The 18,517-nt window shown below is 44.6% G+C and overlaps 1 protein-coding gene across 2 annotated transcripts in view; it reads left to right on the top strand.

Annotated features, from left to right (window-relative positions):
* SLC22A23 (solute carrier family 22 member 23) overlaps positions 1-18,517 on the top strand; it is a 109,783-nt gene that overhangs the window by 61,235 nt on the left and 30,031 nt on the right. For both annotated transcript variants that reach the window (XM_077353074.1, XM_077353075.1), the window contains exon 4: positions 17,596-17,764. In XM_077353074.1, the coding sequence (XP_077209189.1) occupies positions 17,596-17,764 (169 nt within the window). The remainder of the gene's footprint in view (positions 1-17,595; positions 17,765-18,517) is intronic.

Here is an 18,517-nt window from a genome sequence, read left to right as displayed (position 1 = left end):
GGGAGAGAAAGGGAAGGCGATTGTAGCCCATTTTGAAATTCTTTTAGGTAGTAAATAGCAGAGTTCAAAAAAACCCCACAGGATCTTCATTTTCTTCTATGGTGCTTATTTCTGCATTTTCCTTGCTGGGAATTCAAGCGTCAGGTGTAAGCAGAGACCCCACCCCACCTCATTCCTATTATACTTCAAGATGTGTACATGAAGTAAGTTGAGTGAGGCTTCATCTGGTTGGATGTGATGGCACAGCAGATGGTGTGAAAAGGTATTAAACTGACAACTCCCATCTGAAAGCAAAATGACTGTGGAGCGACAAGAAAAGACTGTAATTTACTCAGAGACTTTCCCCCCATCAGAGTTGATCTTTGTAGTTCTTAACAGCATCTCACATCTGGAAATCATTTGATCTTGGTGTGGTGGGAGGTTTATATTCAGCAGTGGTATGCTTGGCGTTGAGAATTAGAAACCATATCGCAAAACTGTTTCAGCCCACATTCTTTGTGTGTGTGCACCACACACACACACAGAGTAACCCATAGGTTCCATGGTTAGAGCAATCAAACTGCATCACAAGCTCCCCCCCCAAAAAAAACCCTATTAAACAGCATAAAATTACTGTTTCCCAGGGATCAAAAGTTAGGAGTCCAAATGGAAGGACTCAAGAGATATAACTGTGCAAAAGCATTTTGAACAAATGCCACATAGGTGTTCTGCCATAGTGAATATACATAGTGAATATTTCTGCTATACTGTTCTTTAAGTAGGTCTGACCTGGCTGGCTCAGGCTAGTCCAGTCTTGTCAGATCTCAGTAGTATTTGGGTTGGGATTGTAATCACCAAGTAATTTAGTGAAATCAGCCTTGAAGGCCTGTTGTTAAGGTGTTTAAGCAGCTGAGCTGCACCTGTGTGCTCATTAGTGCATCAAGTGGTCACAGGTAAAGTTGCAAAGGAAAACCCCACATCCTGGGGATTCCTTTGCTTAAGGTAGGCTCCAGCCCATTTCCTCTTTCTTCAGGAAGAGAAAGAGCAGATCTGTGTGTATCCTTTGCTGAAGCAAGGAGCAGTATCCTCCATTCATGTTCTCTGCTGATGGCATGTAGTCTGCCTGCAGCCTAGCCACAAGAGGCTTGGAATGGGCTGCTTTTGTAACTACTCTTTATGTGTTTGTTCTCTGCATCAGTAAGGAGAGTGAAGCAGATGAATATGATATCTTTTCTGTATATGGCAATGCAATAGAGAGTCTCTCTTTTAAACGTCAAAGCACTGAGTCTGGATCTGTGCCTCATCCACAAAGATAATTAATAACGGCATGCTTTCAAAATGCTCTGTTACTTTGTAGCTCTATTTTTCTGGAGAGACCTAAGTCCAAGACTAGTTCAAAAGTCTCAACAATCTGTATGGAAGACCTCCATGGAGGTCCACAGAGGCAGGCAATGGCAAATTACTTCTGAGTGTCTCTTGCCTTGGAAAACCCTTTTGGGGTTGTCAAAAGCCCTCTGTGACTTGACACTTTCTACCACCATTCTTTAAATTGAAAGGTATATTGACTAATAAAGGATGTAGAATCTATGTGCTGGGAGAACTCATTAAAAAGGAGGGTTGGTTTTTATACCCCACTTTTCACTGCCTGAAACTGTCTCATCACGGCTTACAATCACCTTCCCTTCCTCTCCCCACAACAGACACCCTGTGAGGTAAGTGAGGCTGAGAGAGCCCTGACATTACTGCTCAAAACAGTTCTATCAGGCCTGTGACAAACCCAAGGTCATCCAGCTGGCTGTATATGGAGAAGTGAGGGATCATACCTGGCTCACCAGATTAGATGCCACTGCTCTTAACCACTAGACCAAGCTGGCTGCATTGTAGGAAAGTACTCAACTTTAAGACTTCTGGCTTTTCCCACCATTGTTGGACAGTACTCAACTTGGAGCTTCCCTCCATTTTCTGAGTGGTCACACCTCCCATGTCTGCCATTTTGTGGTGGTGCCCACTCCCCATTATCAAAATTCCACAAGTGTCCACTGACTCGAGAAGACTAAGGCCCACAGACTAGATAAATGCCCACTAGCAGCAAGTTTGCTCTGGAAGTTTGCTTTATGATAGCTGGGGAAGGAGAGGTATCCTGCACAGATGGAGCCAAAATCAAATCAGTTTTGTAAGACAGAGAGACAAGCTAAAGAAGGAACCAGATGGCTTTGTTTCTCATCATATTTTATTAATATGCATGGAATATCACATCTCTATTTGTGGAGAGAGAATTTTTTTTCTGCTGTAGATTCCTCACAGACTGATCTGCAAACACTTCCCCCCCCTCTTGTAGGTGCCTAAGATATACTTGCTATATTAAGTTTCCATTTTTAAAGAGGGATATTCTGATGAATTCTACCAGTGTAGTGCAGGCTGCTTTCCTGTGCCTACTTGGGAATAAATGCCATGGCACTCAGTAGGGCTTATTTCTGAGTAAACAAGTGTAGCTTTGTGTTGATGAGATGCAGATAAGAAATAGTTGAACTCTGCCGCAAGAAAAAGGGCCTCAAAGCAAAGAGTAACCTTTTTTAAGGGGGGGGGGGATAACTGGTAATATAAGTTTAGAAACAAAACAATTTTTGTTCAGCTCCTTTTTCAAGATGGTTGAAGCAGCTTTGGGCCTAGATTGGAGAGCAGCTTTGGGCCTAGATTGGGCAGCTTTGGGCCTAGATTGGAGAGTTGTTACTGGAAGCTTGTTTTTTTCAGATCAAGAAAAACAGGTTTCAACCACCCAAGCGTTGTGATGACTGGTTATTGGTAACAAATTTTCTCAGGTCTTAACATGGTCACAAAGAGTCTTCTGTCGCTCAGCAGTGTGTCTGCATGGGATGTGCATGCAGATTTCTTCAGATAGCTTAAGCCAGTGGTCCCCAACCTGCGGGCTGCGGCCCGGTGCCGGGCCGCAAAGGCCATGGCCCCGGGCCGCGGCTCCCTCTCCCCGCCCCGCCCCCGCAGTAAAAAACTTCCCAGGCCGCAAGCTTGCGGCCCGGGAAGCTTCTTACTGCAGGAGGCGGGGAGAGGGAATCAGGGCCGGGCCGCGCCTGTGCGGGCCACGCCCGCTCGGCCCGATCCGCGGGCGCGGCGCGGCCCGGGCGCGGCTCGGGTGCGGCCCGATCCGCAGGCGCGGCGTGGGCGCGGCCCGCGGGCGCGGCCCGATCCGTGGGCGCGGCCCAATCCGCGGGCGTGGCCCGCGGGGGCGCGGTCCGCGGGGGCGCGGCCCGATGCCCTGCCGGTCCCCAGCCTCGGAAAGGTTGGGGACCACTGGCTTAAGCCATCAATAGAATAGCTTATACTTTGAAAGCTTACACCTTGCATAAATCTTTGTGGGTCTTAAAGGTGCCAATGGATTCAAATTTTGTTTTGCTGCTTCAGAACAGCATGGCAGCCCACCTGAACCTCTCCTCAGGTATGTCTGACATTGCTGCCTTCTTTTTCTCCTCAGTGGAGATGCAAAGAGTCTTACAAAATACAATTTAAACAGAAAGATTGCAGCACTGTTCTTCTTGAGTAGAAGTAGCCATAACTACTGAGGAGCAGATGAGTGGATAGTAAAGGGAGGTGAGAAGAGCTGAAGGTAAAGGAATGGCCTTTCCTTCTCCACTGACTGTTTTCTGCTTGATAGATGACCTCAACATTTAACAGGGGAGCTACTGTCCATGTAGGAAAATGAAACAATCCTCCGTGCAACTTGAACTGACTCCATTAACACGTTGTGCTTGAAATGAGATGAAGCATGCTAAAGATTACTTCTCATGCATTTGAAGTGCTATTGCCCTTTCAAGTACATACCCAGTGACCCCAGTTGTCACTTAGGTGATGAATATGACCATATGCCAGTGACTGTCCTTCAGGGCTCATAGCTAAGTATGCATTCTTAATTGCTTTCATTACACTTGTAATTAATTACAATTATAGGCCAGTACCACCAAATAACAAACAACTCATTGCAACCCCTCACTGGGTACCCCCCTTTTTACTAGCTGAAGGAGTCTCAATGTCATCTTTGAAACATGGTATTGACAAATTGTAACTCCAGCTATAAAGCTGAAGAAGGGTTTTTTTTTTACCCTGCTTTTTGCTACCTGAAGGAGCCTCATAGCAGCTTGCAGTTGCCTACTCTTCCTCCCCACCCCCACCCTCGCAACAGACACCCTGTAAGGTAGATGAGGTTGAGAGAACTATGACTGGACCAAAGTCACCCGGCTGGCTGCATGTGGAGGAGAAGTGAGGAATCAAACTCCGTTCTCCAAATTAGAGGCCAATGCTCTTAATCACCACACCCAGTTGGCTCTTAAGAGACATTCAGAGGGGGTTTGCCATTGCCGTACTCTGTATAGCAACCCCAGTGAGTAGTCTTTCTACGAAGGACTAACCAGGGAAGTAACCTGCTTAGTTTCCAAACTCTGATGAGTTCAGGCTAGTTGAAGCAATTCAACTGCTCAGAGGTATATAAGTATGAACATGAACAGAAGGCCCAGGAGTAGCACATATGGCGTTTTTCCACCTGCGCCACGCAAAGCTAGTAGCACCCTATCTGCCTTCAGATTGCTTGGCAACAGTCACCTCCAGACTAGACTTCTCTAACTCACTCCACACTGCTGTTGTCCCTGACCCGGAAATTGCAGCTGGTGCAAAATTCAGCTTCTAGGATCCTCACAGGAACATCTCGGAGGGCTCACATCTAGCAGGTGCTGAGGCAGCTGCACTGGTTGTGGCCTGGATCAGGCTCAAGGTATTGGTGTTGAGCTTTAAGGCTATCCGTGGTCTGGGCCCCTTATATCTGCAAGACCCCTGATCTCCTTATGCTCCCCGCAGAGCATTGCACTCTGCCAATATGAATCTTTTGGAGGTCCCTGGCCCAAGGGAAGTTTGCTTGGCCTCAACCAGGGCCAGGGCCTTTTTGGGCCAGGGCTCCGACTGGGTGGAATGAGCTCCTGGGATACCTGAGGGCCCTGCTGGAATGTTCCCAATTCCACAGGGCCTGCAAGATGGAGCTGTTTCTCCAGCTCTTTGGTTGAGGCCAGTATTGGTAAGATCTGGGCCCCCAAGCTGGATAGCCAGGTTATTGGGGGAGGGGCTGTAGTTGTTGTTGTCCCCCTGAGGCATTGTTTAGTCAAAAGTCTGTTGAGCCAGGGAGAGGTGGGAATTTTTGCCATCTATGGGGTTTTATATAGGGAATTTTATAATTGGTTTTGTGGGAATTTTATCGTGGGGACAATTTTGTTACCTGCCATACGCCACTATGTGAGAGTGGCAGGATCTAAATAGAAAATGAATAAATAGGGAGGGAGGGAGTCACTTTGCAGCTAAAGACAAGACCACTGACCAGAGCTTTGCCTTCCTCCAGGGAAGAGGTCCAAATTAAGGCTCCATTACAGCACCAAATGCACCAAATGAACGGGAAATGGTCAATTAGACTAAGAAGTTGCTCTAAGTGGCAAGGAGGAAGACCTAAAAGGGCTAGTAAGTTATTTCCACTCACATATGAATGACTGGCTCTGCAACTGTTTGAAGGGAAGGAATCATCACTATAAATAAGATTAGAAAAAGATGGAGATGCTCTTGCAGAAGACCTTAGAATGGTATTGATTTCAGATCAATATCCCCTTGGAATTCCCGTAAAAAATGAAAATCGCCTTGAATAGATCTCTGGTAAGGAAAAGCAGCTGGCCTTGGATTTATGTCCATTGAATCATTCTTTTCCAATGAAGATAACAATTTTAGCCTACCTTTCTCCTAAAAAATGATTCAAGATAATTTTTAAAATACGCCGGGCAAATCGATGTATACCACAGAGTGCACCAGCTTCGGGTAGCTAGAAAATCTTTACCTACTGGAAAGTCTGTCTAAATAAATACAGCATTGCATTGCTGGTGAAATGCTAATAATGCTAATAATTTGGGTCCCTTCAGATCTGTACAGGAAGGCTGCTGCACCGCACAAGAGCATTGAAAGAGGCATATGCAGGGCATCTGCAGATCTCATCTCCCTGCACACTGGTGCTCTTAAATCGCAAAACAAAATAAAAACCCAGTATCACCTTAAGAATAATATTTTGTTGTTGTTAGGTGCGAAGTCGTGTCCGACCCATTGCGACCCCATGGACAATGATCTTCCAGGCCTTCCTGTCCTCTACCATTCTTCAAAGCCCATTTTAAGTTCGCACCTACTGCTTCAGTGACTCCATCCATAATATTTATTTCAGTGTAAATCTTGTTAGTCTTTAAGGAGCCCCTGGATTTGTGGTTTATTTCGCTACAACAGTCTGACAAGGCTTCCCGTTTGAAATCAGTCCTAAGTACTGTAATGCAGGGGTAGTCAACCTGTGGCCATCCAGATGTCCATGGACTACAATTCCCATGAGCCCCTGCCAGTGTATGCATGAAAGGGGCTCGTGGGAATTGTATTCCATGAACATCTTGAGGACCACAGGTGGACTATCCCTGCTATAATGGGATCAGTGGTCTTGTCAATACGGAGGGCTTTATGAAGAAGGAAGAGAAGGGGGTTGGTTTCTATACCCCGCTTTTCACTGACCAAAGTAGTCTTGAAGTGGCTTACAATCACCTTCCCTCCCTCTCCCCACAACAGACACCCTGTACGGTAGATGAGGCTGAAAGAGCTCAAAGAGAAATTGCTGTGTGAGAACAGCTCCAACAGAACTGTGATGAGCCCAAGGTCACCTAGCTGGCTGCATGTGGAAGAGAACTGGGGAATCAAACGGGGCTCACATGATTAGAAGCCACCACTCTTAACCACTGCACCAAGCTGTGGGTAACCAGCCCTTTCAAGTGGACCTATAAGCATATAGGCAGCTGGTGCAATAACTTGCACACTGCTTTAATGCATGCAAGCTCCAGATAGTAAATAAGGAGCACCATTTTGCAGATGATCTTCCAGATCATCTTCTCGGCCAGCTGATACTAAGTACAAAAGCATGTAATCCAAAAGAGAGAGAAACGCACATAGCCCTTAATTCAAGGTGCAGCCACTATTGCTGTTGCAGCCCAGCAATTAGCTGACTAATAAGCTAGTACTTCACTGCAGTTCAAAGTTGAACCTTGTACCTTTGAGCATTGTGATTTTCCCAAACCGATGATTTCTATTGCCGTGGGACTTCTAACTCGTGCTGTGGAAAGACCTTCAACATGACCTTCAACATGACCTCTATGCTACTGTGGCATTTTAGTCTTCAGCACACAACTGGCTATTAGTGCTAAGTCAATCTGTCAGTGGCGGAGCAAAGATGAACACACACACAGCAGACAGCAAGCACTATTTAGGCTGTCAAGATCCCCCGAGTTAGACATATTCTTGCCTTGGAAAGCATGGCTATGCTGACTCATTCAGGGAATTCGCTGGAAATACTTGCCCCTGTTAAGAAGTCAGATGTGATCTTCCATGTTGGAACTTTGTTTGCGGAACTTTGTCTGCTTTAATATTTGATGGAATGCATTTGACCAGCTCAGTGACATCGGAGTCTTTGCTTTACTACAGGGGTGACCAAACTGTGGCTCTCCATATGTCCATGGACTACAGTTCCCACGAGCCCCTGCCAGCACAATGGCAAACCAGCAGGAGTTCATGGTAACTGTAGTCCATGGACATCTGGAGGGCCACAGTTTGGACACACTGCCGTAAAGCAAACTGTACAATCAGACCATCACAGTCATGCAAGTGGAAAGCTTGTGAACCGCCACAAGCCAGCAAATGCTGAGAGTGGCAGTATAGAAATATAATAAATAAATTAAAATATTCAGAAAATACAGACCTGGATCCTATATAGATCTACCTATTCCAAGTTGGGGAAAACCTGGAGACTTTGGGTATAGACCTTGCAGAGGACAGGATCTGGGGAGGAGAGAGCCTTCAACTTATTTATTTATTTAATTAATTTCTATACCGCCCTTCCATATGGCTCAGGGTGGTTTACATACAACATCATAGGGGGATACATGGAACGAGTCAAAATACAACATAGTCAATATACAACAATAACAATCCAACCATGTCTACAGTCCACCTTCTAAGTGGCCATTTTCTTTAGGGGGAACTGATCTCTGTTGCCTGGTGATGAGGTCCCACCTGGAGACTGGCCTCCCTAAGCTATCCCTGCATTCCAATTGCCCTGTTCCTCATCCATTGCCAAAGCAGCCCTCTGTTTCTCAGCATGCTTCCTCAGGCATTTCCATTGGCCAATGGTTGTCAAGGAACCCAAAAGTCCCTAGCGTGAGAGGTGTGTTCTCTCGGAGAAAGAGTCATGCAAGTGGAAAGTAGGTCTAGGATCCAAGCCACAGTAGGGTGCTCCAATATTTTTTGGAGCTGAGTGAGCATGCTTCAAACAGTAGAGTGTAGTCCTGTTTGTTTGAAAATGCTACCAGTTTTGACTGCAGCTTATTCACACCAACACTGAATGTACAATTTAGTTGTATCTTCCCAGTTCTGTGCCTAGAAGGAACAGAGTTGATGTTTCCATGAAAGGCATTTTATCCCCTTAACCTCAAGAAACATTTCCAGCTTCACATAGCCCAGGCAAACCCAATCCAGTCAGATCCCAGAAGCTAAACAAGGCTGACCCTGGCTAGTATTTGGATGGGAGACTTCCAAGAATTTGGGTGGTAGCTCCTCCCAGGAACACTATGGGTCATGCATGACACAGAGGCAGGCAATGACAATCCACCCCTGAACATCCCTTGCCTGGCTGCCCAACAATCCTTGGATCTTCTGGCTACATTATGCACATGCCATACAATAATTTAATAAAGAAAAGCCTTCTGGCAAATGGAGAAAGGAAGAAGACAAACCATCACTGGGGAGGGGGGGGTTATTGGGGTTCAGTGTTGGCGGTTATCCAATATTAGCTGGCCTGTGAAACTGGAAAGATTTTTTGAGGTTTAGGGGTATAAGATGCCTTCCATGGAAACATGCATTTGGCTCTTGTCTGTGGGCTTCGGTGTTAGTGGTAGCAGCTAAAAGCATTTGGGGACACATGATATATAGGCTTGTTAAATGCGTCCTGTTTTCCATTAGCTCAGATCCTTCTCCCAAGTCCTGGTTTCTGTTCTGCCTTCAGTGGTGTGGCAGGTGATGGCAACCAGAAACAATGAATTTTGGGTAGCGTGATATGGCCTTTGGGACACTTCCCATCTCACCTTTCAGATCATTTGGTGCTGACTTACCTTGCTAGGTGAAAACATTTATCTTACCTCAATAATTTAATTAAGGGATTTTTGTTTGGCTTGTTTTTTAGCTGTTTCGTGGTCTGTTTCTACCCTGACATCTGCTTTATCAATAGGATTTTTTACTCCTGAATGCGGTGTGTTTTTATGCCCTTTTTGTTGACTTGGTTTAATTGATGTTGTTGACTTGTATTGTTTTTATTGTCTACTTGCTTGGTTTTGTCTTGGTTTCCTGAGCTGCCCGGTGAGGTGACATACACATTTTCTGAATTAATTAATTAAAATTTCTTAAAGCTGTTTGCAATCTTCTCTTATTCTTTCCAATGAAATTTATTTCCACCAAAGTGTGAAACTGTTTGAACCAGAAAACATTGTTCAGCTGAATTCCAGTTGGATTGTGGGGGGGGGGGGGCAACTTAGCCCCTTAAGTGCACTTATTGTTTAGACTTAGTGCTCAGAAAAGCAATCTGTCTTGTCTTTGGAGACAGTGACGTGAAAACACCATTGGTGGGCATGGGGCCATCTGTGAGCCACGCTCTGATTTCTTAGCTATCTTGGAAATGCTCAACAGACCTGAAACAGGATGATGAGATAGCCACCAAAAAAAGGGGGGAGTTCTTACCTTCCAAAGGCTCGTGTGTCTGTTTCTCTTTTCTTTCTTGTGTAGTTCACTGGAGTGGAAGGCGACAGTAATGGAAATGTGCAGAGAGCTGCTGCACTTATTGTTGAGGAAACCAGAAATTACCATGCCAATTTTATAGCTTAGCGTGACCTCGGCTTCTTCCTTGGCTCTAAGTGATTACTAAATTAACCATGCTGCTATATGAAAAGGGTGGTTTAACTCTATTAACACTTTTGCTTTTACAACCAACATTCTCAACCATCTCAGGGTTTGTCATGGCAGGCTTCTAAGCATCGGCCGCTGGTAAATGAGAGTTGCCTTCAGATAGAATCAAAATCTGAGTCCAATGACACCTTTAAGATCCACAAAGTATTATTCAAGGTATTGTGTGCATGCACACAATCGCTCACACCATGAATAATACTTTGTTGGTCTTAAAGGTGTCATTGGACTCAGATTTTGTTCTGCTACTTCAGACCAATCTATTTGGTTGGAATCGTTGCTGATAAGTGCTAGTCACTGCAGTGTTTGTGGGTATTTTGCAAAGTTGTTTTCAGATCAGGCTACATCACAGATACTCATATAGAGGATGGAGCAAGTTGTTTTTTGTTGGACCAGAACTAATGAGTTGAAATTAATTCAGAAGAACTTTTGGCATCTGGAAGGAGTTCCTGACAGTTAGAGCATTCCCACAGTGGAAAGGGCATCTTTGTGAAGTGGTGGGTTCTCCTTCTTTGGAAAGTTTAAGCAGAAGCTAGATAGCCCTCTGACAGAAATGCTGATTCTGTGTTCTTAGGCAGATTGTGAGTGGGTGGGCAGAAGGGATTGTATCGGGATTGGACTTTTGTGGACTTTTCTTGCATACCCAGGAAAATGCCAATTGCCACTTTGGGGTCAGGAGGTGAATTTCTTCCAGGCTAGATTGGCCAGGGATTCTGGGGGTTTTGAGGGGGGCAACATCTGGGCATGGAATTGGGGTCACTGCAGGTGGGGCAGGTAGTTGAGACTTTCCTGTATATAACTATCTCTATAATTCCTACCCAAAAAAGGTGGTGCCCTAAAAGCAGCTTACTCTGTTCTCCTTAAAGGTAAAAAGGTAAAGGTATCCCCTGTGCAAGCACCTTGGGGTGACACCCTCTAGCGTTTTCATGGCAGACTCAATATGGGGTGTTTTGCCAGTGCCTTCCCCAGTCATTACCATTTAACCCCCCAGCAAGCTGGGTCCTCATTTTACCAACCTCAGAAGGATGGAAGGCTGAGTCAACCTTGAGCCGGCTGCTGGGATTGACCTCCCAGCCTCATGGGCAAAGCTTTCAGACTGCATGTCTGCTGCCTTACCACTCTGCGCCACAAGAGGCTCTTTACATAATTATAATTCCCCACCCAAAGAAATGCATTTCACTGATTTTGCTGTTTTTACAAAGGGAAACCAAGAAATTTTTCAGGAAAGTTTTTGGATTGCTGAATTAGTTGACAGATTTAGCCATAATTTGCTCACATTTTGAATGGTTTTATTAGGTGGGTTGAACAGTTTTGTAAGCTGTTGTATATGGAATGGGTATTTTTTTTAAGGTACAATAAAATCACTGCACTCCCTCATCTTTCTCTATATCTAGCCTAACGAAAAGAACTCAGGGCTACAAAACGTGTTGTTTCTGATCATTCTGTTGACTGTCAGGCTCATTTAAGGGAATTTCAGATTTGTGTCTGTCTTATATAATCTTCCAAGTTCTTCGCTAATGACATTAATAGGTAGACATGCATTTCGCACTTTGTCAAACTGTGTTGTTTTGTCGTTCGCTGACTGTCAAAATATAGCACCACTAGTATATCCAGCGTTCTCCCACCCATAATTGATAGGCTGAGGATAAGATTTCAGATATAGTCCCAGGGACAGTGCAGTTACATTAATCTGTACTGGGGGATAGGATTGCCAGCTCTGGGTTGGGAGATACCTGGAGACTTTGGGGGTGGAGCTGGGAGTGGGCAGGATTTTGAGCGGTGAGGAACCTCAGGGGAGTATAATGCTGTGGAGTACACCCTCCAAAGCAGCTGTTTTCTCCAGGGGACCTGACCTCTTTAGTTTGGAGATGAGCTGTTACTCCTGGAGATCCACAGATCTTACCTAGAGTGTGACATCCCTACTAGAGGGGAGAGTACATGAAGTAATCATCTCTCACCTTGCTTAGAGGCTTCTCCATAGCTATTTACACTTTTAACATTGACTACCTTAAGTCTATGATAATGCCGTCTGTTGATTTTACATAAGATCATTAAAATACAACTATTATTTGTTCCCATTATAATAGCAGCCAACAGGGCAGGAATGCTTCCTGCACTCACTCGGAATTGGCTATGTGGCAGTATCAAAAAGCCAGTTTTGGCTGAGGCAGGAAGAAGGGATCTCAGTCTGAAAGGTTGTATGGAAGCATAGCCATGACATGATCTCTGACTGGCTGGGGTCACATTCCTAGCCACGTGGAGAAGGACGTTGCTTTATTTTTTTTTCAAATAGCGCTAACAAGTCATTTGGCAGGTAATGCTAGCAATTCTAAATCATGTTTGCCCCCACCTGTGGGAGGGGTGACCACTAAAAGGAGCAAGGTAGAAGAATGAGAAGAAGAGCTGTTTCTTTATACCCCGCTTTTCACTACCTGAAGGGCTTTCAGACACCTTTACCTTCCTCTCCCCACAACACCCTGTGAGGTAGGTGGGGCTGAGAGAATTCAGAGAACTGCTCTGAGAGAACAGCTGGGATAGAACTGTGACTGGTCCAAGCTCACCCAGCTGACTGCATGTGGAGGAAGAGTGAGGAATTAAAGCTGATTCTCCAGATTAGAGTCCACCGCTTTTAACCACTATACTGTGCTGGCTCTCTCATCTTAAAGTGTCAGTTCTGCTGCATACCCAACTGTGCCACTGGATTGATTCCGTCTGTGAGCCGCATGCCTAGTATACCAGAACAAATAAACAATTTTTTGTGACTTGCTCATTAGTGTCCGGTTTATATTTGATGCCTTTATTTTTCTCTTGTGTGGGAGACAGGATGGTTTTCTCAGCAGGCAAATGTTATTTCTTGACTTCGCATTTCTTTGTTTCGGACAATTCGGTAGGTTATACATTGTTGCCTGCATGAGTCAGATTTTCCACAAGTTCATTTATCTGCTTTTGTAATAACAGAATGGACATGCATGCAGACCTTGCTTTTGGGCCTCTTCTGGTAGCAGAGATGCCTACTTCCCCCCCACCCCCCACACACTCCAGAATTCAGCTTGGGATAAATGCAGCTTGGCTGGATCATGGTGCTACTCACTGAATGTTAAGAACTGGGATTGGAGGGTATGTGGGGACCACTGTGATCTTTTTTTCAGTACAGTCTGATCCAAAGTAATTGTTGTACTTTGTATCTGTCCACAACCAGCTGTGTGGTGCGCTGGTTTTATGGCTCTCTTATTAATTGGCTTTGCTACCTTTTAACTTTGTGATTTATACACAACCCAGACATGCCCTGTGTAAAGGGGAGGAAATGAGCATGGGCAACCAAGGACCTTGCTGTGAGGACAATACATGAGTACCCAGTTATTTCAGAGCTTTCCCCCAGAACTGGGGACTGTGCCACCAACCCTGTAAAAAGGACCGGTGCTATCACAGTATTTCTTACACAAGTCAGGCCCTAGGGCGAAGGCAGGACTGGTATTCAGGTATTCAGACAAAATAGGGATGACCTCATTCCGTAATCACTTTTCTACTTCTTTGGGACAGAAGGCATGAAATCCAAACAGTAGATAAAATGAGGAATAACGTTAATTGCTTCTCCTTTTTAATTAATCTTGTATTAAACGACTCCTCAGTTGCATGTTCTCTGTGTCGCTCACCCAGCAGTACCAGGAAGTATGCAAAACTGCAGAACAACAAGGAGGAATGTCGGAGGACAGGAGCTGAGTATGTCACACAGAGAACTACTCCAGTGACTTCTCCTTTTCTTGCTTTGTTTTATTCTTGTATTCAGTTGCTCTGGTTTTTAAAAAAGCTATGAGGGATTTAACTAACAGTTGGGTATCGTGACACTTTAACTTCTCCTTAAATGTTGCCCATAGGGAAAGAAAAGTAAATCTTCAAAAACCTTTTATTTAAAATTTTTCATTTTGTTCTTGGATTAGGCTGGTAAAGATAATCATACCCCTTAGTCGCAATGCAGGATGTTACAGCAGAGCATGAGATTAAGAATTTCAACGGGTTTTATCAAGGGCTAACATACATTGTTACATTTATATCACAGAGTTGAAGTGCTTATATGAAAATTAGAATGCTGTATATTGTCTTCAGAGCATGTGCCAGATCTCTAAATTAACAAATGCAGAAAAATAGAATCCATTTTCTATACAGTTGTTTATTTAAGAATAATTTTGTGACTTTCTCTAATTATTTTATGCCCTATCAGAATTTCCCAAATCAATCAGCCCTATCTCACACCTCATCATAATCCATACCAAGAATTTAGAGCAAATGTAAAATAGAAGTGAACCAAGATGCATGTTTTATTCATTACACTAAAACCCCACCTTACTTGCTTTACAAAACGCAAAGGATATGAAACAAGATGACCATCTAGTCACAAATTCTAACCACCCACATTGGCTTAACTTCATCAGGGTTGCTGTATTGGATCCCTTCAGACCATAACCTGGACCTCCTGGGAAAGGAAGAATAGAAGTACAAAAATTTTAAAAATTCGAGAGTCCATCTATCACAGGGTATGTGGAATACATACCTGCTGTGGGACACCATGATCCTTCCCCACCTCTCTGACTCACACATACACACTCTCCTCCCCCCCCCTCTCTTGGCTCTCAAACCTACCTGTACTTCCTGTTTCCTTCCCCCCTGAATCCTTCCCCCACTCCCCCCCTTGCCTCTCCCACCTACCTGTCCTTCCTGGTCCCTCCCCCTCAATCTCTCCCTCCTGGCCCCACACATACCTTTCCCCCACTCCCCCCTTGTCTGCCCCACCTACATGTCCTTCCCGGTTCCTCCCCCTCAATCCTTCCCCACACACACACACACACACCTTTTCCCTACACCTTTCCCACCTACCTCTTCTTCCTCGTCTAACCAAACACGCACACACACCTTAAATGCTGCAGCAGGAGTTCTTCAGCCCTCCGCCAGCAGCCATGGTGTCTCCCCAGTTCCCAAACCTGCCTTACTCTGCGCAGGACATGCCTGGGAAGCCAGGCACTGTGGCAACAGCTTCCCTGGGCTGCCCCACTCTGCAGACAGTGGGATAGGCCTGGGAAGCTGGGCACCGCAGCAACAGAGCAGTCCCGTCTGGCTTCAAGGGTGACGCTGTGGTCCCAGCTGGCTTTAGGGGCCCCACCTCTGCTTGCTTCGCAGCCAGCACCTCAGCCACAGCCTCCTCTGCTGTCAGCCTCTGGACATTTTCTGGCGTACTCTCTGGGGCAAGGCTACAGACATCACATCCATACCCATTTCCATCCCAGGAGGCATGCCAGGAGATGTGTTCCACATCAATAAAATAAAATTACCCTCCTGACCAAGTAAGATCTGGCTATCCCCTATTAACCCTCCGAGGCCTCTTTTCATTCTCTGTGAGCGGGGATGGGGTTGGGTTTTAGTCTGCTGCCAATTTTTTTTCAGTTTTATTTTTCAAGGTTATTTTTAAGGGGTTTTATTGTGGGGTTTTATCTACTGTTAGCTGCCACAGGCCAGTTACAGGAGCAGTGGCGTATAAATTGAATTATAAACAAAAAATAACATTTTATGAAATTCTAAGAAACAGTGGTATGGGCATGTGTTAAGACTAGTCTCATGCCTTCCAGTTCCCAGAACGCAAGGATTAATCACATATACGATGTTTGACCAGTTCAGGTTCAGCTTTTGTCTTGGAATATAGATTCTCAGAAGCGAAGAGAGAATAAACATATAAAAAGAAAATGCTTTAAAGGTTATTTCTTTGCACATGGTAGTTTTGCTGGCATTTGTGTTTCTGCTGTTTACTTTCTGTCATAGCAGATATGTTATGATGGAGAAACTTGGGCTCAGTTGAAAGGGTCTAAATAAGTAAAACTATGCTCAGTAGAAGCCAAGTCTTTATTCTGTTGACCATGGTCAAGGAAGGTATCTGTCCCTACCAAGGTTCAAGACATTGGCAGCTTTATACACCAAAAGGAGAGGCATATATAGGCAATCTGACATCAGGAATCTTTCAGAACTGTCACACCAATTGCACAATGACAACCCAAACGACACCAAGCTTAAACAAATAGAATAGCAACCTACACTTCCTTCTTAACATACTTTTAAGAGTACCACTGCATTATCTATGGTATACAACAAACTCCACACAAACTGTGGACTACTATAGTTTAAGAAAACAGGATCTGTGTTAAAGGTTAGTTTGCCCTATGAAGCAAGAAATGCAGAATTTTGGAGACTTCAGCTGAAAACACAGACAGCAGTGCTGGCTCAGCACTACATCAAACGTTCCCCTCAGCTCTTTAATTGGCCTTCACAGACCTGGTTACACCCTGGATAAATCACATTTTACCTTTTCCCCCTTCAGCTGGTAAAGATTTTTGTGCTCTAAGAGAGATTTTCTAGCTATCAGACTGTATTTTCTTGATCTTTAAACATCTGACTCCTGGAATGCATGCAGTATTTATTTTATATTTATGTTTTAGGTCATATCTTGCCGTTCTAGTATATTATTATTATTATTATTATTATTATTATTATTATTATTATTATTATTATTATTATTATTATTATTATTATTATTATTATATTTATATTTATACCCCGCCTCCCCCCGAAGGCTCGAGGCGGCTTACATAAACCCGTCCCCTAAAACCATAAAATGACAATAAAAACCAATGATTTACAATAATTGTAACAGCGATGGCGTAGCCTACTCATTTGCTCTCCGCATCCTCATCTACGGTGGGGGGTGACGCTCTCTACCACCAGTTTGTGAGGGGGGGGCTGATCTTCTTTCCGCCCGGCCTCAGTTATAAGCCTGGCGGAAGAGCTCCGTCTTACAGGCCCTGCGGAATGCTGGTAATTCCCGCAGGGCCCTCAGCTCTTCTCACTCAATGCATGGGCTGTGGGGTATCCAGGAAAGGGGGGGGGGGTCCTCCCATTCTGCAAGGTTAGATGACATACCAGACAGAACCCCCACCCCAGATAAAACAGATTCTTTTAATAAGGGGATTTTGAGGAATTCAAGCAACTTGAATGGCTACATGGTCACAAAATGGTTTTTGAGCCATTTATTTTGAAAAATGGGTTAAGATATAGAATCTGGGCTTTTGTACCCTGCTTTTTACTACCCAAAGGAATCTCAAAGCGGTTTACAATGCGGTTTCCCTCCATCTCTCCGCAGCAGACACCCTGTGAGCTAGTTGGGGCTGAAAGAGCTCTGAGAAATCTGAGACCGGCCTGAAGTCATCCAGTATGTGGAGGAGTGGGGAATCAAACCTGATCCTCCAGATTAGAGACCACTGTTCTTAACCAGTACACTAAACCGGTTGCTAAAAATTCCCATAGCCCCTGCCATGATAGAATCCTTCTGTCATTTGTAAAACATTGAATAATAGGGAATCTCTGTTAAAAATAATATAACTGAGCTGTGCCAGAATTTGTAATTGTGATTTTTTGAAGTGTATAATGGCTCCAGAACTGACAAACTGTTCTCTCCCCAATCCTACTCCTCCTTCTCCTCATAATTTTTTTTCTCATTTTTTCCCCCAGGGATTGAACTGTGTCCTCCTGGTCACCGTTTCATGATCACTATGGTGGCGAGCTTTGTTGCCATGGCGGGGCAGTTCCTCATGCCAGGCTTGGCCGCCCTCTGCGGGGACTGGCAAATTCTCCAAGCGGTCATCATCTGCCCTTTCCTGCTGATGTTACTTTACTGGTTGTGAGTATCTGCCACTGGCTGTTTTCAGATAAGCTCACTAAGAATCTCGAATACTTAGGACCAAGCTAAATGTTAAAAAGGAGACGCTGTATTCCCAGCCCTATATTTCCTTTGCACCTGAACTGCAGAAGTCGAAAGAACAGTTGTTTCTGGTACCCTGCTTTGTTTGTTTGTTTATTCAATTTATTGACTGCCACTCCCAGAAGCTCATGGTGGTTTACAAAATCCAGCTAAAACCTGTTAAAACCCCCACTAAAATGGACTATACAGCATCCATAACAACACAATAGAAACAGCAAAGCAAGATGGCAGAACCCTCAACCCCCCTAAACTCAACTACAAGAGGGAGGAGAAAGAGTCTCAGAGCAGCTTACAATCGCCTACTCTTCCTCTCCCCACAACCTGTGAGGTAGATCAGGCTGAGAGAGCTCTGACAGAACTGTGACTGGCCCAAGGTCACCCATCCTGTACCCATCTCTTTCTGTCTGGCTGAGAGCTGCAGAAATCCCGTGATCTTCTATGTGTTTGGAACTGTAAAGTACCTTTAAATGGTGCATCAGTCAAAATGAGCCAAACTGGGTGGCATTACGTTTTGTTTGGAGGGAAAGACTCCAGTCTTTCAGATGTCTTTGGAAGCTGTGGAGATTTCACATCTAAATACCTCAACGAAAAGTGGCTGGTTTGTAATTCTTTTCTTTTGGCAGAGCCCTATTTCAAACATTTTCCCCCCAAGCAGCATTCAGAATGTTCATT

This window comes from Paroedura picta, chromosome 9 (assembly GCF_049243985.1).
Source record: "Paroedura picta isolate Pp20150507F chromosome 9, Ppicta_v3.0, whole genome shotgun sequence".
Classification (NCBI taxonomy): domain Eukaryota; kingdom Metazoa; phylum Chordata; class Lepidosauria; order Squamata; family Gekkonidae; genus Paroedura; species Paroedura picta.
Note: the sequence above shows the minus strand (reverse complement) of the source record. Positions and strands in the feature narration are given on the sequence as shown.